A 26,497-nucleotide genomic window follows, 5' to 3' on the forward strand; every position below is an offset into this window, starting at 1 on the left:
GACACAGATACATAATGAAAGAAACTAGATGAATGAGTTGATAATGGAACTAGAGATAGCTCCTTTGAGCGTGATAATTGCTAGGATAATAATTATAGAAAAGAGTGATACAACCTTATGACAATGAAATAGTAGTTTAGCAAAAATCTGTGCAAGAATTACAAAATGACATCGACGCTCTTGTTACATGAACTCAAAAATGGGGAATGAAATTTAACATTGATAAATGTTCTGTAATGCACTCAATAAACTACAACAAATCCCATACTTATAATATGCATGATCCAGAAAAAAATATAAGAGTAAACATTAAACCTACAAATTGCAAACGAGATTTAGGTGTTCACATAGATTTGAACTTATTATTGTCCATACACACAACTATTCAAGTCAACAAAGCTACACGAAAAATAGGAATAATAAAAAAAACATTTACATCATACCCAGACTTATTATTATTCAAAAAACTATTTTCAGCTCTAGTCCACCCTCATCTAGAATACTGTAGATCAATCTGAAACCCTGGACTTCTCAAAGACTAACAGCAAATAGAAAATGTGTTAAAAAGAGCTTTGAAACGAATCAATGGATTATATGATCTACCATATAAACAAAGTTTATTGGCGTTAAATATGACAACTGTAAAATACAGGCTACTTTGTGAAGACCTAATCAACGTCTATAAATGGTGCACAAATAACAGTGATAGTCTTTTTGAAATAGATAGCCAATTTATTACTCATGGTCATGTATATAAACTAAAAAAACAATCTTCACTATTAACTTTGTGTATGAACTTTTTTTCCCTAAGAATAATAAATAAATGGAACTCTCTTCCTAACGACATTGTATCAGCGTTATCTCTAAAAATGTTTAAGCTGCTTCTAGACAATAATCTAAAAAATGAATGGCTTCTCTACGACTAATCCACATTTTATTTTCAATTAGTTATACAAACTCTATAATTGTCAAGTATTATATAACAAGGTTGACAGGCAGTTTATGCCTACACAATTAATTGTAAAACCTTAATGTTAAAACAAAAAACAAAAACAAAAAAAGAGCAGGTTTAACTATGTAAAAAATTTTTTAACACATTTTACCATATTTGGCATAGTCTTTAAAATTCCGTCTGGAATTCCTTTGATTTAAAATTCGTTTAATTAAAAATTTATCAATTTTTCCAATATCTATTTTATCCTTTGTTTTGGTTTTGCAAACTATGCAACCTGAATTTATTTTGGTCTCTACAAATCTTGATTATTTCCTGTTTAACATATTTCTTAACAACTGATATCATGGAAATATGCTTGAAAACCCCTTATACTCAAATGATCTTTGAGCATATTTGCTTAAGGTTAGTAGTTGAGAAGTTAAACATATTGTTTTTTTATTTTTATTTTTTCACATTGACTAATTTATAACTTATAAAAAATTTGTAATCAATGTCAAAAATTTGTAATCAATTTGTAAGTCAATGTAATCCTTTTTTTGTTTTTCTCTTATTTTTGGGAATTGCTAACATGATAACTTGTGGTACATTCATGAGCTCCTGTATTATCGTGTATTACTATGTATTATGTATTACTGATTGTATTATGATTAAAGCTCACCTTTTTTTAAGTGTTTAAAAGCTTGATTAGCTTTATCAAGTTTTTTTCCGTATAAATGGTAAGGAGAAAAACTTATTAAAGCTGATCAAATCGGTTATTAAAATAAATTCAGATGACATAATATATGCATCATATAGGTACCATATAGATATGCAATATCATACATGATATACCTAAGATATATGAAAGACAATATGAAATCATTATATTGTTTTTCATGTCATCTGATTTTATAATAAGTTTTCCTTAAATATAAAAAATTATGAAAAGTAATAAAAGGATAGGGAGAATAATTTATAACCTAAAACATCAACAAAAATATAAAATGTAAAAACATAAAAATGTAACAAACATGTTAAGGCCTTGCTTATTTCAAATTTGCCGCGTCGCAACTGGCTGTCGCATACACGTCTCTACAAGTGGGATGGTAGCAAGTTGTTAAAGCGAAAAGACTTTAAGCGTATTTTTTTATTATTTTTTTTTTCACTTTCAATAATAATTTTTATCTTTGCTTTTAAAACGTTGCTTTTAAAAACGTTTTTTAAACAATTAAAGAAATATTTTTTCAACAATTTTATATTATTAATTTTACTAATTTAAGTATATTACAGAGCCGACGACGCCGGTGGGGAGGGGGGGGGAAGCACGTGCCCTTCCCCCCACTTTTTTTCTTAAGGACCTTTATTTTTTTTAGAAAACTCAGGATATAAGAGGACTTTTTTTAGAATATGACAAATAAGCTTCCCCCTTCCCCACTTCGAAACCCGGGTCGTCGGCCATGTATTAAAAGTATATATAAAAAGTCGTTTTTATTTAAACTTTTTTCTAGTAATTAAAATTTGCTGATAGAAACCAGTTTTAAGTTTTGAGAATGTTTTTCGCTTTTACTACAATATTTCAACGGAGTATAGATACCCCCGTTATCAAGTATAATACAAATATAAAAGCGTCAAAAACAAAACGAGAACAAGAACAAATTGATGCAATAGTTTTATTATTTATTAAAATATAAGTTTCCAAAAGGATGATGTAATCCTTTTGGAAACTTATATTATATACTCCGTCATCCTAATTCAGACCTCCGTTTGAAGGTGCAAATGACGTGTATTTTAAGTGCCTCTCTCATTTTTTTGTTAAAATTATTGACCTCAGTTTTTATAGTATTTTTATTTTTTCATGCAAAATTACCGTGACAATTGTTTGAGCTGCTGATTTATTCCATTTTTTTTCGTATGTCTTTTTTTGGCGTTGGTAAATACAGGGCCGTCTTAAGACCATCGGAGGCCCTAGGCTAGACTTAATTTGGGGGCCCCCTTTTTCCTTAGTAAAGAAATTAAATCAAATACTAAAATAGGAAACATTTATTAAAGCAATGATAAAATTTACATGTGACGTTTACGTGATTTTTTTCTTGAAAATTCTTTAATAATATCATCAAAATCAATGGTTAAAAGAACATCTGATTCAATCAGTTTGACATTAACGACAAACAGTTCAATCTTTCTTGCAGCATGGTTGAGCGGAGTTCATTTTTTATAAGTTTTAGTTTTGAAAATGATCGCTCGCCAGTGCAATTTGAGACCATCATTGACAGAAAAATTCTAAGGGAAATTTCAATATTTGGAAAAGTTGATTCCAAGTGGTCTCTTTTTAATGTTGAGTAAAATTCTGTAAATGAATGTTCATCTTTTGAAATGTAATATTTAAATTGCTGGCACTCAAAAAAAAGTTCATTTTCATTTATGTCCTTCTTATAAATTTGTGCTAGGTTTGAACAATGGTCTTTTAGTTCAACATTGGCAATTGTTTGAATGTTTACTAGAAATCCAAAATTGTCATTGATCTTCTCATATGCTGATGTTCTTTTTTCTAAATTTGATGTTAGTGAATCAATAACAGGAAGGTATGTTTCAATTTTGAATTTATAACTTCCCTGAAATTCCAATTCTTCAGCCTCACCATCAAAGAAGGCCATACGTCGGCTTCTTTTTTTTGTTCTTTTTGAAGAATCTCTGTAGTCAATGTTTGGAAGCAAGATTTTGGCTTTTTCCTGGTAATTCTCAAATTGACTCCTCAAATCTTTAATGAAATGCAACAATGACTTTAGAATCCGAACTGCAACATCCAGGTTTAAATTTTCTTTCTGTAAAATCTTCGATGTTTCATTAAAATGACAAAGAATATCATTCCAGAAAACTGTCAGAAAAACATCTCAAAAGTGTTCATTTTCGTGATGAGATTTTGAGCATCATTTTGAGTTTCTTTTGACTGACTTATGTCCTTGATCAAAAATTCAAGTGCTTTTTTAATCTCATCATAACTGTCATGCAGAAAAGTCACAGCATCTGCACGTGCTGACCATCGAGTTCCAGAAAGCTGTTTGACAATTTTTTTGCCTTTGCCAACAAAAGACAGAAGCACTTGCCAACGATGAGTTGATGCAGAAAAAAAGTTGTAGAGGCATTGAACAAAGTCAAAAAAAATAATTGCTTCTAAACAACATCCAGCTGCACTGTTGCCAACCAGATTTAAAGAATGTCCAGCACAAGGAATAAACAATGCTGATTCACTTTTGTCTTTAATCCTCGTTTGTAGGCCTGAGTACTGTCCTGCCATATTTGATGCATTATCGTATGACTGCCCACGACAGTCAGATATTGAAATTTCATTTTCTTGTAAAAAATTCAAAACCACTGTTTCTAAATGTTCAGCTCCATGCCCGTGAATGGGAACAAATTGCAAAAAACGCTCAACTGGTGCCAAGTCTTTAACATATCGAACTGTAAAAGTTAATTGATCAACATGTGACAAGTCTGGAGTTGAGTCAACGCTGATTGAGTAGTATTTTGCTTTTTTTAATTCAGAAATTATTTCGCTCAAAACTTTATTTCCCATTAGGCATATAAACTCCTCACAGATATTGGCGGAGAGGTATGAAGTATTACCTTTTCCAGAATTTCCATGTTTTTTCATGTGCTCATGTAGGAATGGGTCAAACTGGCTAAGTAACTCAAGAGTTCCTAAATAATTACCATTTTGCTCTGAACCAATGGTTTCATTGTTTCCACGAAATGGCAATCCTCTTGATGACAAGAACTTTACAACTGCAACAATTCTTTTCAGCACATTTTGCCAGTACAATTGTTCGTTATGTAACTGTTTTAATAATACAGAGTCAAGCTGGCCACTTTCTCTCTGCCGACTGGAGTAAGTAAGCATATTTTTGTGATGTTCTGAACCATTCTCGTGTCCAGATATACATTTTTCCATTCATCAAATCCAGTTGTAGAAAAATTAGAGTGTTTGCTGGAGAATAAGGTACAAGCAAAGCAAAAAACAGAACCTGTTGAAGGTGAGTATAATAGCCATTCACGATTGAAAAATTCGCCATTGTGTAGTTCACGTCTAAAGCAAGATTTTGATAAGTACCTTTTTTGTCCGCAACTCAACCTTTCCGAATTTTTGAAGCTCCCATCATTGTTCTGGCACATGGACGGGCCATTAGAAATCCAAAATGATTGAGCTTCTTGGGATAACTGATGCCACAATGCTGGGTCAGTTTCTTGAGTAGTTTTTGTTGTTGCGTTTGGATAAGTTTTAATTTTATTTGATTCTGGCTCCTGTGCTGGTTCTGGCTCCTGTACTGGTTCTGGCACCTGTGCTGGTTCTGACTCTTGCTCTGGTTCTGGCTCCTGCTCTGGTTCTGGCTCCTGTTCTGGTTCCAGTTCCTGTTGAATTTCTAGAGTTTCATTTGGCAACAAAGCACTATCAATGCTTACGAAATTTGAAGTTGGACAAAGAAATACATCTTCGGACACAACAGGCTTTGACTTTTGTACCAAAAGAAATGATGTCAAAGGAAGATATTTTGAAATGTCTTCTTTTGCTTTAGCGGCTTTTTTCCTCTTTGCAGCACCACTTTGATAAGTCCGATTAGACATGTTAAATGACTTTTTTTCAAAACAGATGTTTTAAGTTGATCACAGCAATTTCAAATTCAATCTAATGGGATATTTTAAGTGCTTGTATTTAACACTTCTTATCGGAAAATTTATGTTTATTTTCGGACGCATGCATGCATTTTTGCTTATCAAGAAAAAAAAAATTCCCTAGGGGGCCCCCAAACTGAAAAACTGATACTTTTCTAAAAATAATTAAAAAAAATCTTATCAAGAAAAAAATTATTCCCGAGGGGCCCCCAAACTATGATTTCTTGAGAAAATTTAGAAATATAATTTTTTATTTATATAAATTTGAAAAAAAATCCAGACACATTTTGGGGGCCCCTAAAAATCGGGGGCCCTAGGCTGCAGCCTACCTAGCCTATGCGTTAAGACGGCACTGGGTAAATACGAGATGAGGTTTTTAATTTTGTTTTACCAATATAACATTTTGCAGAAGAATTCAAGTTTGTGCACACCTGGACAAGAATTTATAGCAAGAGGAGGTTTATTTTTGCGGTAAGAATACGTTGTAAATTTTTGGTAAGTTAAAGTTAAAAAAAAAAGATGATTTAAATCTAATTACTGGAATCCACAGTAAAGGTACAATACTTTTTTGATGAAATGGATAAATGATGAGCTTCAATATTTTGCTTTTTATTATGTAAATTTTCTTTAGTGGTTTTTATAATGTTTTCCAGGCTCGATATTTTATAACCATTTTTTACAAAAACATCAGTTACAAATAAAAACTCATGTTTGATAATATTATCAAAGCATAAATATAATGCCCTAATAACAAATCCTTAGAAAACTCCATTTATAACTTTTGGGTCATCGCATTAGGTTTGATTTGATAGTTAGGTTTGATTTGGACGTTAGTTATTGCATCTTTACGGTAAACTTTAAAATCGTACGTTCCAGTTTTATAGTTAATAATAGTTACGTCAAGAAAGTTTAGCGTGTTGTTTTCATTTTCGATTTCCACGATGTACTGAATATTTCAGTACACCATGTTGTTTAGTAATACTAATAAATAAATAAGCTTTTTGCATCTTCAGTAGAGTTAAAACGAGAATGGGAGTCATTGACGTATCTTTTAAATGAGTTTACAAGTATATTATTGGAAACTGCTTGTGCACTAGCATTACTTTGATGAAACTGTAAAAAACACCCGCAAACTACAACCATAAGTCCTAAACTAATAGATCCAGAATTTTTTAGTTGATAAATATCTTGCTCATATAAAAACAACCATTCAAAAGGCATATATCTTAAAAAGTTTTTATCTTATCAAAGAAAAATTTAATGTAAAACTAGGATTATTTTTTAGTCTCTGAACAAGGACAATTATTGCTTTCTTTACTGGGACTGAAGGGTATGTCAAAGGACACTTGAACTTCATCTTGTCAATATTCCATGATTTAGCTACCCAGCTGATACAATTAAGAAAAAAGTTGCGCATGAATTCTGTCGCGTGTTTAAAATCTCCTAAAACAAAAAGAATAACACGTGTTAAGAATAGGGTTTCCATTCCGTGAAATTAAGTATTACTATTTACCGAAACACCAGGGTATTAATGACGTCACCGTTACGGAAACGTAGTTAAATATCAAACTAAATTTCCGTAAGGAATGTAAAATCACTGATAAAAGCAAGCAATTTAAATTTGACATTAAAACCTCATAAAACACGTGTCGAACTCAAGTAAAACTGCCCATAAAAAAACGTGTGTCTATGCGGGTTTTAATTCCGAAAGTGAAACTAAATGTGCCGCCTGGGTAAGTTTATAAGTTGTTTAGAGTTATTTAAAAGTCTGTTTTTCTTATTGAGAATGGGTTGTACCATATCAGTTAAAAATTTTGAAATATTGTATGAAGCCGTTCCTATGGTGCTAACGATAACTCGCATCGGGTAGTTTTTTCAGGCTTGTGGGCTTTTATAACTCTATACAAACGAGTTGTATGAAATCATAAAAGGTGAGGAGCACCTGAAATACAACGTCATGTGCACCTTCAGATGACGGCCTGAATCAGGATGACAGAGGTTACATTACGACTTACTTTTGGAAATTTGTTTCGTTCCCAGTGAAAAATAAAACCGCGTCCCACATGGGTTCCGCGTGGGTTCCGTGTGGGATTGATGGGATTTACATGGGACGGATTTTCCCATGTGGTATCCGTATGGAAATTTGTCACCTTAAACCCATGTGGGTAATCCCACATGGGTTACATGTGGGAACCATATGGTATTTACACACATGGGAAATCCCACGTGGGTTTCCTGTGGGATTTGCAAGGGAATTAATTTGAAAGCTGGAAACTAAAAAAAAAACTTTTAAAAAAAAACTAAAATAAAAATTTTTAAATCGACATTGCATTGCGTTACATTTATATTGTGTGCAAATATTTTATATTAATATAGAGAATGGCAAGCAAGTATGTAAGTACCACGAATAATGTTTATCTTTCTTTAGAAATTATCTTTTCTTTTTTCTCTTTTAGAAATAAGATTAAGATTTGTGCAAATAGACGTATTATTAGGATAATATAATAGTTATTTGAATATAGATCTTGAGTAAATTATTTATAAACAATTAACTGATGCAAGTTGAAATGTTGTCAAAAACCAATCTCGCATGCATGGGACACTGCAGTGTCCCACAAAGAAATGCAGGTTTAAAAGTCAAAGAATTTCCAATTTTCTTTATTAAAAAAAGAAAAAAATAGAATGGAGATGGGTTTCTGTAACTTTTTTTATGCTCCAAAACTTTAACTTTAGATATAATAAGGTCCTTAAGATTTAAGGGACTTACGAACTACATTGAGGAACAAAAACAGGATATTTACAAAAACTTTTCAATTTTTAATCTGGAGTACCACAGTGTTATTGAGAATAAAGCCTCTGGGTCCAGTTTTCAAAGTAATATGATGTAAAGTAATGTTTAAATAAAATAATATGCTTTAAAATGCATATAGTTATACATATAACTCCTGATAGTTAACTATATGTAAGAAATTATATGTATATACATATAATTTGTTATAAAAACTTATTTTTTAAGGTTATGCTTGAACAAATTAGTACCAATTAATTCAAATTCAAGATTTAGTTCAAGTTCAAGTTCTTATTTGTTCATTGTTTTTTCACTATTTTATATTTATTTGTTCAAATTTGTTAACTAGTACTAATTCTTACTACAGTAAGAATATTTATCATTGTTGAACATGATTTTATTAGTAACTTAATATTACTTTCAACATATTTTGACAACATCCTTTACATTTTAAATGACGACAGCTTTACTTTTCTATTGATGTTAAATTTATTACGTTTCAATAACTCAGATTGAATTTTAACTGAAATATTGTAAGCTTTGTAGGGGTTTGTTGTATATCAAATGGTGTTGTAAATAAAGTAAAAATAATATATATATATATATATATATATATATATATATATATATATATATATATATATATATATATTGCGATTCGCACTTCCTCTTCTGCCTCTCAAATTTATAAAATAGGTGGTCAAAGCTTGCTCAATAGGTAGGTTCTCAGCATAACAATGCTTTTTTTTACACTTTCTAAAGAGAAATATGGCAATATATATATATATATATATATATATATATATATATATATATATATATATATATATATATATATATATATATATATATATATATATATATATATATATTATTTTTACTTTATTTACAACACCATTTGATATACAACAAACCCTTACAAAGCTTACAATAATTCAGTTAAAATTCAATCTGAGTTATTGAAACGTAATAAATTTAACATCAATAGAAAAGTAAAGCTGTCGTCATTTAAAATGTAAAGGATGTTGTCAAAATATGTTGAAAGTAATATTAAGTTACTAATAAAATCATGTTCAACAATGATAAATATTCTTACTGTAGTAAGAATTAGTACTAGTTAACAAATTTGACCAAATAAATATAAAATAGTGAAAAAACAATGAACAAATATAAACTTGAACTAAATCTTGAAATTGAATTAATTGGTACTAATTTGTTCAAGCATAACCTTAAAAAAAAAGTTTATATAATAAATTTTATGTATAACTAGTTATACATATAGTTAACTATCAGGAGTTATATGTATAACTGCATGCATTTTAAAGCATTTTATTTAATTTATATACTACTTTAGATCATATTTCTTTGAATACTGGACCCAGAGACTTTATTCCCAATTACACTGTGGTACTCCAGATTAAAAATTGAAAAGTTTCTGTAAATATCCTGTTTTTGTTCCTCAATGTACTTCGTAAGTCCCTAAAGTTTTATGAACTTTATTATATATAAAGTTAAAAGTTTTGGAGCATAAAAAGTTACAGAAACCTCCATATCTCCCTCTTATTTTATTTTTTTTTTTTAATAAAGAAAATTTGACTTTCAAACCAGCATTTCTTTGTGGGACACTGCAGTGTCCCATGCATGCATGCTTGGTTTTTGACAACATTTGAACTTGCATCAATCAATTGTTTGCAGGTAATATACTCAAGAACTATATTCAAATATCATATGAACATGTTAGAGAATGTTCATATGATATTTGAACATCACAAATTTAATAACATTGTTGTGATATGTTATATAAATAATACCATAATAGATTATGATATGAAAATAAGATAAGATATAAAGGCAATGATCAAAGAATAAATTTACTTATAGAAATTTAGATGTTTATTTATTAGTTTCAGGATATTATGTGTGACCGTGGCCTTCTATAATAACAGGCCTTGACATCGCGCAACAAAGTTGTTAAACTGAAGGCCAATTCCTAATACTGTGTTTACATTTTCATCTTTTAACATTAGGCGAAAGTTTGTGTTCGCGCTTTTTTAATAAATCTTTAAAATTTGATTGGTTTATAAATTAGGTAGCGTAACTTCAAGACGATAACGTTGTAAGGTTCAAGGCGTTAACATTGTAAGGTAATAATATTGTCAAACTAACGATAAGTTTTTTTAATAATTAAAATGCCTTTAAAATGCAGTGTATCTCTTTGCAAGTCGAACTATCTCAACTACAACAAAAATATCAATTTATACAATTACAACTATAATATCAATTACAACTACAACAAAAATATCAATACTCAACTACAACAAAAATATCAATTTATAAATTTCCGAAGAATCTAGAGGAGAGAAAAAGATGTAGTGAAGCTATCCCAAGAACTGGTTTTATTGTTACAGACTATACAGCAGTATGTCAACTGCATTGGCCAAATGAAGCACCTTTTGAAAGCAAATATGGGAAGCAACGACCTTTAAACCCACCAACTGTTTTTAAAAATATTCCGCCTAGTTGTTAAGCCACACCAGCAAGTAAAGTTAGAAAAACTGTAACTTTAAGTGGTTTTCGAAGCATTTTACCAGATGAGTTAAAAAAAAGTATAAAAAAAGTTTACACATACAATCAAAAATGTACAAACTTGGTGTTCCATTATTTATTTGAGTAATTTTCAATGATTATTCATTTGTAGCTAACCATAATAGCACAACTTGTAGTATTTCATCTTTAGCTGTAAACAAATTAAAGTTAATAAAAACAAAATCAGCTTTATTTGAAGCAGTTAGATTTTTAAAAAATAAAGAAAGTTCGCTTCAGTCAAATATTCTATTCGAACACCTTAATGCTATGAGAAAAGTTAATGTTGGTGAAGTTTTATATACTTAAGATATTATATGTAGAGCATATGAGTATTTTGCCATGCGACGAAGTTTATATGATTGTTTGTGTATTGACTACAAGTTGCCAAGTATAAGGACTTTAACACGATTGACTTCAAAAATAAGCTCAATGGAGGATTTAAGTTTCATAAATGGTATTTTTATGAATTTAAATCTATTGAAAAGAACTTCCAGACTACTAATTGATGAAGTCTATGTCAAAGCTTCATTACTTTACCAAAGAGGTGCTTTGTTTGGTCAAGCAGTAAACTACCCTGAAAAGTTAGCTAAAACAATTTTATCTTATATGATTAAATGTCTTTTTGGAGGTCCAGAATTTATATGTAGAGCTCAACCTGTTGCAAATCTTTCCTCTGAATTTCAGTTTGCTCAATGTCAACAAATTGTTGATACGATAAATAATATTGAAAATAGTAAGACACTTATAAAATGGTAATAATTACTGATGGTAACCGTGTAAATCAAAGATTTTTTGGAGTGTTTAAAACAGTTGATAGTAAACCATGGTTAACAACATCAGGTATATATTTATTGTATGATTATGTGCATCTCTTAAAATCTATACGAAACAATTGGTTGACAAAAAAGACTGGCGATCTTCAATTTTTGAACAATAAAGAACTGTCTTTGGCTAAGTGGAGTGATTTAGAAACTATATATAAAACTGAGTGCAATAGTCTTTTCAAATTCTCTAAACTTACAGCTAAATCAGTTTATCCAAAACCAATAAAGAGACAATCTGTAAAGTTTTGTTTGTCTGTTTTTTGTGAAAAAACAGTAGCTGCATTAAGAACGCATCCAGAGATTGAAAATAAAGCATTTGAAGGTACTGCTGTATTTATTGAAAAAATAATTTTTTTTCGAATGTTGTTAATGTCAAAGCACCTGGTGCTGGCATTCGGTTTAGAAATGAATTATGCGGAGAAATCCACTCAGTTGGTGATCAACAGTTTCAACTGCTATGAGATATTGCTGAACTGTTGAATTTTATGAAACCTACAGGTAAGCGTGTAAAACAGCTTACGCTAGATACTAGCAATGCAATAGCGCATTCATGTTATGGCTTTATTAATCTCGTAGAAACTTTGTTGAGTAATGGAGCAAAGTATGTCTTATTAGGTTGGTTTTCAACAGATCCACTTGAAAAAGCTTTTTCTAAGCTTCAACAGGGATCTGGAGGTACTTACTTTATAAACGCTAAATCTGTAATTGAAAAAATTAATATTCAACATACTAAATTGATATTACAACTTGACATTCCTGTTGATGGTATCGATGGTCATACTTGTGACATATGTTTAAGAGATATTTCTATTGATAAAAAGAACTTCTGGATAATATACATGATCTTGAAAGCTCAGTTAATAAATCTACATTAGTGGCTGTAGTTTACATAGCTGGCTATGTGCAAAAAAGCAAAATAAAAATTTATGATGATTCTACCAATTATTATTATAAAAATGGAAGTTATCTGTATAGCCTAAACAGAGGCGGACTTGAAATTCCTTCTGATGCTCTTTTCTAATGGTCAATATTTTGCTTTTTTTTTTTCAAGGTGCTACTGACCCTTAATCCAGAACATTTTGTGTTACTCAGTTTCAGTTTATTGCTGCTAAATATAAATTTAAAATCACAAAAAAACAACGCAGAGTATATTCTAATATTCTGCTAAAGAATTACTCACTAATTACCACTCCCAAAATACTAAAGCTATCATAAATTACGTGAAAGTTTTGTAATTTATTATGCTATTTGCTTGTTATGTTTTTTATTTTCTCATTAGCCTATATGTCTCTCAATATGTTTGGATTTTAAAATATTTACCCTGTTGAGATATATTGATAAAACTTTTTTTTTGCTTGAATCAACTTTTGTTGGTGTTTTTTGTTGTTGGTGATTTTTATTGTTACCATTTTTAGCAAAAAAAAATTAAAAATACAGTTATCTTTCTAATATATAGATATATACTTTGTTATGGTTCTGCCTGTTATTGATACTATTTAATATTACATAAATATTCTTAATGAAATTTGAAATACGAAAAATATGATTATCTTTTAACAATTTTTTGGTTTTCTTTTTATATTTCCCTCTTTACTAGAGATTATTATTAGAAAACATAGACTACCATTACACCCTACCTAATATAAAAATATATCAATATAAGTAAAAGTGAAAGTTTAATCGGCCTTCAGTTTTTACGGCATTTTGCGCGATGTCAAGGCCTGTTATTATAGAAGGCCGTGTGTGTGAGAAAAAAGTAAAGATACTTTTGCATCCAGTGGCTATTGCACCCAACGTCTACATCATTGAAAAAGTACGTTTTTACGTTTTTGTTTTTTTGTTTAACTACTTATCCTAATTGATCACTTTTTTTCAGGATTCTCCTCATGGGTTCAAGCTCATTACGCATAATATGTGTTCAATTACCCATAATACGTTAGTCATTGTAAGTAATAAATTAGGAAATAATTATTTGTGAAATATTGTAGTCATTAATGACTTCAACCTGGCTATTAATTAAAATTGCTCGACTAATAAGGTTCCTTATTAAAATTGCTCTCTTTCTCTCTCTCTCTCTCTCTCTCTCTCTCTCTCTCTCTGTCTGTCTGTCTGTCTCTCTCTCTGTATATATATATATATATATATATATATATATATATATATATATATATATATATATATACATACATATATATATATATATATATATATATGTATGTATATATATATATTTATATTTATATATATTTGTATTAATATTTTGTTTTTTAGAAAATGTTTGAAGAAAGTTAGAAGATACTAAAAACCTTGGTATTATGCAAGCCGAAGCGATTTAATTAATTCAATCGACAAAAAACGGCGTGTAAATCGCAAAAGAAAAAATAATATTTTTATTATTTATTTTGGATGTATTGATTAATAGCATTTATTTTCAAATAAATTCATTTTGCAACACCTTTTTTTAATTTTATAAAATTTCGTCATAATAGTTAAAGGTAAATCCCACATAGGTTATAGGTGGAAAACATCACATGTAAAAGATCAAAAATGCTACACATTTTGAATACCAAATGGGATAAAGTAGTAAATACCAGATTAAGTTCAGCCTCTCTGAAAGCTTTGATGATTAATTTTAAATTACTATTTAAGTAATTTTTAAACTAAAAGAATTTTAAAAATTATCATTGAAGCATTCGGACTTTCATTTCTCTAGTATTGATTACTTTTATACCATTTGGATTAAAATATGTGGCATTTAAGATCTATAACATGTAGTATTTTCCACCTATATCCCATGTAGGATTTACCACATAAAACCCATGTGGGATTTACCATATGAAACCCACATGGGACAAAATAATAATCCCCATATGGGTTACATATGGTAAAAACCCACGCGTATCCCATATGGGATTTACCATATGGAATCCATGTGGGATTTACCATATGAAACCCACATGGGACAAAATAATAATCCCCACATGGGTTACATATGGAAAAAATCCACGCGTATCCCATGTGCGCTTTTTCACTGGGTTATATGGATGAAAAGAAATTATTCTATTAATTTGTTTTTAACGGTTTTTTATCTTTATATTATAGTTGATAACAACACTAAACTCCCTTGAAATATTGTAGTTAGAACCAATTTGAAAATGAAGAGTTACATCCATAGTAGAAGTTTTTATTTAGTTATACAAATTAAACTCTTTAAAGATGTCTTTTAAAATTTATGTTGGATTATATTTTTCAAATAATCGAAAACTAAAATGTCTCCATTCTTTCAAGTGATGTTCCAAATAAAATAAAGTTTATGGGTTTTATAACTAAAATTTGCATCGAAGTTAAACTTAAAGTTGAAGTGACATATCAAAAGAAAAAATTATAATGAAATTATCTATACCATGACTAAGCGAACCAACGTTATTCAAAGGTGCTAGATGTTTGATTTTCAACTTCATAAGCACGGCGTTAATTTTTGTTCAAAAATCTCCCGATTGCCAGTTTGCGCGTGTTTTCACACTTACAGTCATAGTAAGTGGAAACCATGTAAAAATAAACAGTAAAATTTTAATAGACCAATCAAATTTAGAGCAGCCGTGGCGCAGTGGCTAGAGTTCTGGCTTAGAACCCAGAGGTCCCAGGTTCGATGCCAGCTCCAGCCCAACAAGCGACATTGGTACGGAAGGAGGCGTGAACTTCTCGTTAAATGCTCTCCCGCGGTGCTCTGTGATAAGACCGCAAGAACTTCTGGGAGCACCTAAAATAACTACAATAAATAAATATCAAAAGTTTTTGCGAGTGGTTTCTATTGGTACAGACATTTTGCGCTAAACTTGTAAGAAAACGTATGTTTATGTACCTCATCCTACCATTTTTTTAATCATATCTTGAGATTATACTTTCGTATTGATAACATAATATCAAATTGATATTTGCAAAAAAAAAATTACAAAAATTAGACACTCTAAGTTGTCAAATACGACCTGCCAATACCTAAGAAACAAAAATAAAAAATTACTACTGTCCTATCAATTTATCATACATGTTCTATTTTCAATCAATTTGTAAACTCTGTTTCTTAAATCCATACGCACTGTAATTTGCATAGCTTGTTGAACAGCCTAGCTTTAGATATGTTGTGGATTATATAGCTAACCTTAACTTAATCTTAAACCAAGAGAATAATTTATTCTTAAACCAATATAACAACTAGGAACTTTTCATCAATACCATCTCTTGATTCTATTATTTGCATTCCATTATCTGATATAGCTGACAAACAGGTTGATCCATTGACGAATATTCGTATTACTCCAGCTTCTGTATCTTAAATGATTTCCTGCTTAGAATCTTTCTTCAGCTTGTGCTTCGGACAACATATCTATTTTAGTCTTGCAGAAGTTTCTCCAGAGCTGTCTTCTATACTTTTTAAAAACTATTTAACAAGTGCTTATCAGAGTCTTGTTTTCCACCATGCTTGAGAGCGGCATTGGTTGTCTCTCTTTTCAAAAATTCTGAAGAGCGATCTGACTCGTTTAACTACCGTCCTATTAGTCTTCTTCCTATCATAAGCAAGGTTTTTTAATCTTTAATTAACAAACACTTAATCTCACATCTTGAGCCTAATAACTTACTTTATGATCATCAATGTGGATTTCAATCTCCTCGTTCTACAGCTGATTTGCTATCTGTAATAACCATTAGGTTTTACCGTGTATTAGATAGAGGTGGCGAGGTTAAGGCAATCACTCTTAACATTTCTAAACCTTTTGATAAAGTTTGGAATGCTGGTCTTCTCCATAAGTTCTTTTCTTACGGTGTATCAGGTAACATCTTTAAGATTATTGAATCTTTCCTTTCCGATCGTAGTATAAAAGTTGTCATCGATGGACAACACTCTCCATATATTTCGTTTTATCATTATTTAAGGAAAAATTATTAGCTTTAAGTCAGTCGTTGAGATTTACTAGTTCAGTGTTAACTGTAGAAAAAATGTACTTTATATTGTTACCAGATAAAAAAATAGTATCATCCACAAAGAGAATAAGATTTAAAAATTTGGAGGAAAAATGGATATCATTTATATATATTTGAGAAATAGCAGAGGACCAAGTATTGAACATTGAGTGACACCTTAATTAATAATTTCTAACTGTGTACTGGTTAAGTCCTTACACATTGTAAATTCGAATTCAAAATTCCGTAGTTTTACAATTTATATAGAAGGATTTTATGATTGACAGTGTCAAATGCCTTCAATAGACCTACCAAAACTCCAAGTGTTGTTGTCATCAAATCCTTTTAAAATACTGTTAGCCAAATTAACTATTGCATGCTCAGTGCAATAATTCTAAAATAATTTCCAAATCCAAATTGTTTATGATATAAAATTTTTTTTTTAAGGTAATTGTATATTCTATTATACATTACACGCTCAAAAAGCTTTGAAAAACAGGAAAGTATTGAGATAAGTGTGTAGTTTGTTACTATTGATTAGTTGCCGTATTTATAAGTTAAAATTATTTTCTCAAATTTTAATTGATTAAGAACGACTCAATTTTTTAAGGAAAAATTAAATATAATGAATAGTGGCGATTCTATAATAGCATAAATTGCTTTCACAACACTAACATCATTAAGACCTGCACTTTTATTCGTTTAAAGCGTGTTAAAAGCTAAACGAAGCACGTCAAAAGAAAGTTCAGAATCTTCCATTACGAAATCAGATTTTTTCAAAAAAGACTTGAATGGTTTGTTACTTGGAGAGATATCACTTGCTAATTTGTTCCCAATGTTTATAAAAAAAGTTATTAAGTTTCTCAGCAATTTTTTTCTTATCGAAAATCTCACCATTATCCTTAGTTTTAAGTCAGTTGGGGATGTTGTTAAAACTAGTTTTTTTATTTCTAAATTATTTCGTTCATTATAAGTTTTTTATTATAAGTCCAAGTTTTTTAGGATTTCCTTACGCTTTATACAGTAAATTCAAATATAATTTTTTTTTATAGTTTTTTTAATTTTTTAAAAATATTTCTTGTAACTTTTATGTTTCATTTCGTTATTAAAGGTTAGTTTTTTTTTAAATTTTTCTCAAAGTGACCTAATTCTCAAAAACAGGACGAAAGATTAAAAGGACAAAGTATCTCGATGACTACTTTCCTTCATAGAATGTTATCCAAAAGTATATCATTACACCTCGTACTAAAACTTCCTTAAAACAGAGAAGACTTATATTTTAACTCGAAAATTTAACTAAGTAACTGACGTCACATCCCGTCATTTGAAATAATAATACGGTTAAATGAACTGGAGTTATTTAATTATAATTAATTATAAAGCTATTTAATCTATTTTGTAGTTCTTAAATTGCGTTTAATTTTATATTTGATAAAAATAAGAAAGTCTTATAACGGTTTCACAACAAATAGCTGTAGATTAGTCCTATTTTTTTATATAATAATTTAAAGCAATTTATTTAATTATCCTGAATTTTTAAATTTGTAATTTTTTTATTTATTTAAGCAAATGACAATAAATGGAAGAAAATGTATCCGTCAACGAATATGTTAGATTCTAAGATTTGCAAACTGCCTCCTTATGTTTTTGATAAGGTTGGGTACTTAATCGGAACTAATTGGTAAAGTTTTGGGCGCCAATATGGTTTGACTAATCACGATCTTAAGCATAAGGGTCTGCGTCTGAAAACGGTACAAGACGAAACGAAACGATGAAAAATATTGTTTTAATAAAACCGTTACGAAACGAAACAATTTTTATCTTTTTTTGCAAAATACGGTTCAAAAAGAAATACAATTTTCTTGTTTCGTGATATATACAGGACAAATTGACAATAAGCTCTTGTTTTAAAAAAACCAGTACGAAACGAAATAAGGTTAAACTTTTTCCGAAATGAAATGGTTAAAAAATAAACAAACAAACAAGAAATTTCTGAGTTTTACGAGAAATACTAATATTTTTACGACAGATAGGGCTAGCATAAAACAAAATAGCAATTTACTTTTATATTGTACCAATTTACGCACACATTTTCGATTTTTACGAGAAATTAGTTTTATTTAGACTATTATATTTCACGATAAATTTAAATTTTCACAATATGAAGTAAAAAAATTTTGTATCAATATTTGCTGAGTGTCACTTTTGGATAATTCTTCCGGAGTTTCCATTGTTTTTCTTTTGATTCCTGAAGATGTTGGTGTTGAAGGTAATGAAGAAGAGCATAATGGCGTTGATGAAACGTTTTTTGTTTCGAACGTTAACTTTTTTTGCTTTTTTGAAAAAACTGCTTTGGGTATAGGATTCTTGGGAGGTATTCTGAATGGAGTTGATGCTGGGGGGTCGAGGGCTTCTTCAGCATCGTTTATAATTTTCAAGGTCATGTAAGGATAGACAAGATCATAATTGACTTTAATCAAAGTCAATTGCTTTGCTATCTGAGTGGAAAGACTGTGTCTTTTATCATTTATGATTCCACCGCTGCACAGTGATTTAAAAACACTTGAAATTTGGCCAAAATATAGTTTTTTGAGTAGCGAAATTTAAACAATGTTATTAGCTAACTATTTTCTACAATTTCTTTTATTTCTTACGGTATAAAAAAATAAGTACTAAAATAATGGATTTAATTGTTAATTTTTGTTTGAAAATGAACAAAAACAGCTCTTTTTTATCGTTAAAATTTTATCATTATTAAAACTTAATTTTCTCCCTAAATACAAAAACTTTAATTTTAATTTTCATTGTATACAAAGATAATAGATAAATTTATCTCAATTTTTAAAAAAATGTAAATATGTATTGATACATCTAATAAAAAATGTATTAAAAAATGCAATTTTTATGAGTTTAAACTGATTTTTATAGTGCTAGGACTTTTTACCTTAGACTTCCTTCGCAAAGACATTTCTTTTTTTAAAGAGAGTTTGTATTATTCTGTTAGAAACTCAAAAAGTTAGCTGCCCCAACTTGCCCCATTTTGAAATATGTGCTTTTAAAAAGCTCATTTTCACGTCAGGAAAAACTCTCAAACTCTGTTTATATATATATATATATATTTATATATATATATATATATATATAATGATTATAATTATATATATAATGATATAATTATATATATCTATATATATATATGTTTATATATATATATATATATATATATATATATATATATATATATATATATATATATATATATATGTATATATATATATAAATATACAATGATTATAATTGTATATATAATGATATAATTATATATATAATTTATATATAATAATTTATATATATATAAAATATATATTTATATATATATATATATATATATATATATTCTCAAACTCTGTTTATATATATATATATATATATATATATATATATATATATATATATATACATGTACATATTGTATATATATATATATATATATATATAATATATATATATATATATATATATATATATATATATATATATGTATATATATATATATATAATATATGTAAATTATGTTAGTGTATTTTACAAATAGAGTGCTCAATGTTCTTAAAGAACAGAGCAATAATTAATTAGTAAAAAACACTAATCTAACTTTTATCTTCGACTTGAAGTTTCACCATTGCTGGATCATCAGGAAGAGTTATAATATAAGTATATATATATATATATACTCTAAAACTCTGTTTATATATATATATATATATATATATATATATATATATATATATATATATATATATATATATATATATATATATATATATATATATATATATATATATATATATATATATATATATATATATACAACCCGTAGATGTTGTCCGAAAGTTTTTTCCATATTTTATTGACAAAAAGTAAAAATTAAAATGCAAGACCGGAATTTTTTTTTTTTTAATAATTGATAGACTGCCTGCCCCAATCAAACCCTCAGTCGATGTAGCAACACTCCCTTGCGGGTCAGGCTATAAGATAGTAGATGTAGCAGCACTCCCTTGCGAGTCAGGCTATTTGTCAGTCGATGTAGCAGCACTCCCTTGCGAGTCAGGCTATAAGATAGTCGATGTTGCAACACTCCGCACATGATTTACAGTAAATAAAAAATAAAAATAAAAACATTTTATTTAAAAAAATAAAAACATTGTTTATATTGTTAAAAACATTCAGAATGTTTTTAAAACATTCTAGTCAATTAAATTTGCATTTTTGTGGGTTTTTTTTAAAACGATTTATTTGTAATTAAATTAATTGTTTTTACTTTTGTCCAACACGCAAATGTTGGACGAAAGTTAAAAGTAATTAAAAGTGACGTATGTGTTGGCGTAAGAATCACTTTTTTCTCCGTTAATGTGACATTCTCCGTTAATATGTACGGAAAAAAAAAAAATAAGAAAGTTCTGTATCTTTTTTTACGGACTTTTTCCGTTGATTTTTACGGAGAATAGAGACTGCGGAAACCGTTAATTTTTACGGAGAAAGTGTCACTGCTGCCTGACATTTTCCGTTGAATCTACTGAGAATTTTTTTAACAGTGTATCTAATCAAATAAAGCCACTGCACGAAGAAACAACTAGATGTAATTTGTGATTTATACTATTATATTTGTTATTGAGATGTATACTGCTGATCAGGAATGCGAAATCCTCTCAATTTTTAGAGACTCCAGGACTTTGAGTTCCAAAAGTAGGGATCTCAAAAAATTTAATAGTTTATTAAATGTGTCGTTTATTCTAACGACACATTTAATAAACGTAAAATAAAAGTTACGTAACTGTTAGCAAAAAAATTTTAAATTAATGAATTTTTAGAAGTTAAATAGGGTTCGTTAAGAAACGCTTGTATGCTGATGAAAATAGTGTCATCTACTTTTATGATGGGCAGTACTCATAGTAAAAGCAAGAACTCTTGGACTTCGGACATCCCGACTTCGCATCCCCGCTGCTGATATATAAATCTACCTAAAGCTGCTGATTTTTCGGTTTTCGCAACAAACAATTTTTTTGCGTTTGTTAGGCCTCTGTTTATAGTTTTTGTCGAATGTCCATTGTCATTTCCGCTTCATTATTTTTACTGTATTTAATATTTATAGTTTTATTTAATCTATTAGTAAAATTATACTATTTTCATAAAGAAAAAAAAACAACAAAAAATGCCAATTAAAAGAAAAATTGATTAAACTTATGTTTGCATTGGTCTTAAGACCCGTATCGTAAGACAATCGTTTAGAAGTTCCCTTTATCCCAAATATTTGCTTTCAGGGAAGAATGTTAATAAAGTTGCTAATTTTTATACTTATTTTACAGTAAACAATTTGACTCTACAAAAAACATTCTACTGACCATGAAGTAATTATAAAGCTTAATCACATGTTTGGTATGTTTATTTATAACTTTTTTAAAGTTAATTTTTTCTATTTTTTTGCCAAAAACCAAGAGGAGGAGATTTTTTCCCCCTCCCCACCCACTCAACCTTTGAAACATTTCAGTCGGCAGGTTTTTTGACGATGGCAGTACATAGTGAGCCAGAATAGTCAACTAAAGAGATAAAATTAATAATTAATTTAATATTAGTACTGTTTTTACCAAATTTTGTAAGAGTGCTATAAGAAGGTCACCGCTTCTTATAAAAGTCATATTTTTATATTTAGTTGCTATGTATACCTAACTTTGCATAGCAACAACCTATTTATAGAAGTCATTAAATTTCATAAGTACTATATTTACCAAATTCGACATGAGTACAAATACGGCTGGGCTTCTTTAAAAATTTATATTTTTTATATTTAGTTGTTATAAATACCTAATTTTGCATTGCAAAAACCTGTTTCTGGTAGTAAGAGATTTTTTATTTGCGCTATATATATACTATACTTGGCATTCGCATTAATATAAGATCTTTGCGTTTATAAAAATGAATTTTATATTTTGTTACTGTGGTTACTTAATTTTGCTTAGCGTAATTATGTGGTATATCACCAATGGTTTACTAATTTTGCATAGCAAAACTAGGTAACCATAGCAATATATTTAATTAAAACTTATAACTTTAGTACTTGTTTCCCAACAGCCCTATATGCATTGTATTGTTATATATATATATATATATATATATATATATATATAAAACAATACAAAACATATAATTTAGAATAAAACAAAGCAAACACAACGCATAACTTATTTATATATCAGGACAACATAAAAGTTCTAAAACTCCTAATAGGAAATTTTTTTCTTTTTTGATGCTGTTTTTCATAAACTGGACACCAATGAATCAGAAGTGCAGAACAGTCATCTTATTACATCTTCGTTGCATTTTAACTCTTAAAATCTTAATTATGAGCCTCTTGTGCTTCTTCTGACATAAGGCTAATAGGCAAAATCATTTTTTCCACTATAATGTATTTAATGTATCAATATTTTATGCAGACTTTGAGGCATGTAGTACCAGGAGTAACAGTTAACAAAATATCTTGCAGTTTCAAAACAATAATCCCAAAATTTTAAAATGTCTAATTTAAAACTACTAGAGATACAATAAAGTATGACATGCTTTGTTGTATCTCCAGTGACATGCAATCTTTCAATTAGCACTTTATCAGTTCTTGTAATTTCACTAAATACCTCTTCATTTAAAAAAGCTGTCCTGGCTGTATTACCACCGTTAACATGTTCACTACCAGCTGTTCTCGGTTGATCTACTATGAATCCAAGTTTATCTAAGAACCTTTTGTGAATTAAACTCTTTTGCTCCCATTACTAAATTCTTGGCTTCAATTGACCTTGCTTGCCAAGATTTAATTTTTATCTTGTATGCAATCTGCAATAAGCATTCTAAGCATCTTATCCAAGCAGCAAGGTTGAAAGACCATACTGGGAAGCGTGAGTGGATGTGGTAGAGCTATTACAGGAAGTAATTTAAATTTAAGAATAACATATTTTTATCATCCTCATTTTATTAAAATTAATAGAATACATCAACAAATCTATTGGCAATTTTAAGTTGCATCAATATCAAATAAAACTCCCTCAAAATGAGGGGGTTGTACAAAGTGTATTCAGCTTTAGAGTTTGGCAGTGCTCAAAGTTGCAATAAGTAGCAACAAAAACTAATTTTACCTCATAGTAAACATGCTAATTATTTATTGTATATACTCATAGATGTGTTCGCTTGTGTTCAAAAAATATTAGGTTGCATATATAACTCTATGATAATTGTAATAACGATTTTTTACACATTTTAAAAAATAGAAAAAAAAGGTAACTTAAATTTATATTTTGTTATTATTGCAAGAAAATAATAAGCTATAAATATATTTCAGAATTTACTAAAAAAAGCGCCACAAATAAAATTACTTTTCAATATAGTAAGAAATAAAGTTGAACATTTTTTTAATTCAATTTTTAGTTGTTTTGAATATCTGAAAAAGACACTTCTTTAATTTGTAACTGTAAAAACATGAGTTATAAAAAAAAATTTTTATCATTTTAGAAAGACCATGATACACGTATCTAAAAAAAACTTTTTTTATGATATATGCTATACATGTATCTTAAAGAATTTTTTTTTAAGAACATCACTTTTTTGAATTTTATCACTGTGGAGTGGTTCGAGCGTTGTTCTTGTAATTTAAGATTTTCTGAAAGTTTTTATATAAAAAAAAAAGGAAAAAAAAAATTATTTTTTGTTTTTAAAAAATTGTATGCGTTAAATTAGTAAAATTTGTCATTTATTCATTAAACATTTTTCTTTTCTGTTTACTAGCTTTTTTTTTAATATATTAAGCCGTTTAAAAAATGTTTTAATAACCAAATATGTTTTACAAATTTTCTGCATTAGCAACGCACAGTGGGCCAGTAGGTGGACAAAATGGGAAAAATTTTAGTTGTCTAATCTTGAAAACCTATTTAATTTTAGTATCTACATATATTAGGAGAAATCTATTGATAATTTATTTATATTAAATCCCTTAGTTACCAAGACTCTAAGCATTTGAATATTGAGATAAAATAAAAAAAAATAAAAATTATAAATAAGTAATTAACGGTGACATCAACGTTGTGTTATATTTCAATTACATCTACGTTTTTGAAACAAAAAATTAGTACATGTTATTCTAGAGTATTTAGAGATAAGAAAAACCAATGTGTGAAATAAATTTGTCATAGCATGTTATCTCAGTTATACTTTGAAAATCACAGATTAAAAAAAAAAAATTTCTTAAGAAACTTATTTTTTGCCGCACAATAACTAATAATTACCACAATTTGCCATGTGTTGTCTTATATTTATTTGAGCTTGAACTCGATTGATGCTTCAATCGAGTTTTAATTGATTGCTCGTCCCCTTAAATCCCCGTTCAGATTTTATGTATGTTTTAACTTGGTTGCTATGGTACTAAATTTTGCATAGCAACAACTCATTTTTACATTAACGTTGTTTTAACAGTATTTTACTTGCGCTAAATACACAATATTGGGGGTATGTATTAAAATGAGATACAGAACTTTTATAAGGTTAACTTTTTTGGTTACTATGGATACCTTACTTTGCATAACATAGCAACAACATATTTTCGGTAGTTGTTAGTAATTTAATTACTAACACCGACAGTAATTTAATTACTTTTAATTTTAATTACTAACACTTGTAGTAACTTAATTACTAACAAGTATTAGTAGTCCAGGCGGCATATATATTATAACATTTTACTTTTAAATACAAAATACTTGTTACAATAATTATTTAGATATGGTTTTGTTAAACTTAGACATTCATAATTTTCTCCAAAAAAACAATCTTAGTATTTCAAAACAAAATATTACTGAAGATATATTAAAATTTATTCAGCCAAAATTTGCTGATTTTAAAGACGTTGATTTTAGACATGCTGTTCAACGATTTGTTTACTTGTATAAAAAAAAGTGGAAATCTGCAAACTATACTGTGAAAAATTTTGAAAAGAAGTTTGTGAACTGGCTTAATGAATATTTAATTGTCAGAAAAAAAGACAATGAACCAACTGCAAGTAGACGTGGTCGAAAACCAGTTGCATTTGATAATAGTTCTAATAAAACTAAAAAACGGCGTGTATCTTGTTTAATTGAATCTCATTCATCCAATGAATTATTTTTTGCTGCTAATAAAAAATTTAGAGATGAATCTGTTGTTATTGCTGCCAAGAATGTTTTAAATATATCAAATACAGATAAAGCAACTAAATATTCAGCAGACGAAGCACTGGCTTTAATAATTGATGCAAGTCTGACAAAAGCTTCCTATCAATTGATTAGAAGCGGAGCCTTGGAGAAAGAATATAACATCTACCCCGCTTACAATGATGTCAGAGATGCAAAATTGAAATGTTATCCTGCAAACATAACAGTGGAGGACTATTCAGCTTCAGTTCCTTTAAAAGATTTAATGACTCATACTTTGCAAAGAATCTGTGCAGTTCAGGAACCTGTGCTAAGGCACTTGATATTGAACGACAAAGCAATAAAAACAATGACACTAACGTGTAAGGCTGGTTTTGATGGTGCTACTGGCCAAAGCATTTATAAACAAGTTTTATCAGAACCCGACATTAACAGAGATTTAAAGCGTGAAGAATCATTATTTATTACTTGTCTTGTCCCATTGGATTTGACTGGATTTAACAACAGCAACGAAAAG

At 28.8% G+C, this 26,497-nt stretch overlaps 1 protein-coding gene and 1 long non-coding RNA gene across 2 annotated transcripts; one reads left to right on the forward strand and one right to left on the reverse strand.

The window, feature by feature from the left end:
• Nucleotides 1–3,812: 3,812 nt before the first annotated feature.
• On the reverse strand, nucleotides 3,813–5,554 carry LOC136087988 (zinc finger MYM-type protein 1-like). The gene is made up of 2 exons (XM_065811624.1): nucleotides 5,043–5,554; nucleotides 3,813–4,815 (listed from the first exon to the last, which is right to left on the reverse strand). The coding sequence occupies exons 1-2, from the start codon at nucleotides 5,552–5,554 to the stop codon at nucleotides 3,813–3,815; spliced, it is 1,515 nt and encodes a 504-aa protein (XP_065667696.1).
• A 4,080-nt stretch (nucleotides 5,555–9,634) lies between these two features.
• LOC136088536 (uncharacterized) lies at nucleotides 9,635–14,252 on the forward strand. Its single transcript, XR_010642244.1, has 2 exons — nucleotides 9,635–13,745; nucleotides 14,072–14,252. It is a non-coding gene; the product is annotated as an uncharacterized LOC136088536 (long non-coding RNA).
• The last annotated feature ends 12,245 nt before the right edge of the window (nucleotides 14,253–26,497 follow it).

Source organism: Hydra vulgaris, chromosome 12 (assembly GCF_038396675.1).
Source record: "Hydra vulgaris chromosome 12, alternate assembly HydraT2T_AEP".
Classification (NCBI taxonomy): Eukaryota; Metazoa; Cnidaria; class Hydrozoa; order Anthoathecata; family Hydridae; genus Hydra; species Hydra vulgaris.

Excerpts from the sequence above, each read along its gene's own strand:
- LOC136087988 (XM_065811624.1), bottom strand. The coding sequence starts at position 5,554 with ATGTCTAATCGGACTTATCAAAGTGGTGCTGCAAAGAGGAAAAAAGCC. Across the intron at positions 4,816-5,042 it reads TTGAGTTGCGGACAAAAAAG|TCGGCAGAGAGAAAGTGGCC; the intron begins GTACTTATCAAA and ends TACTTACTCCAG.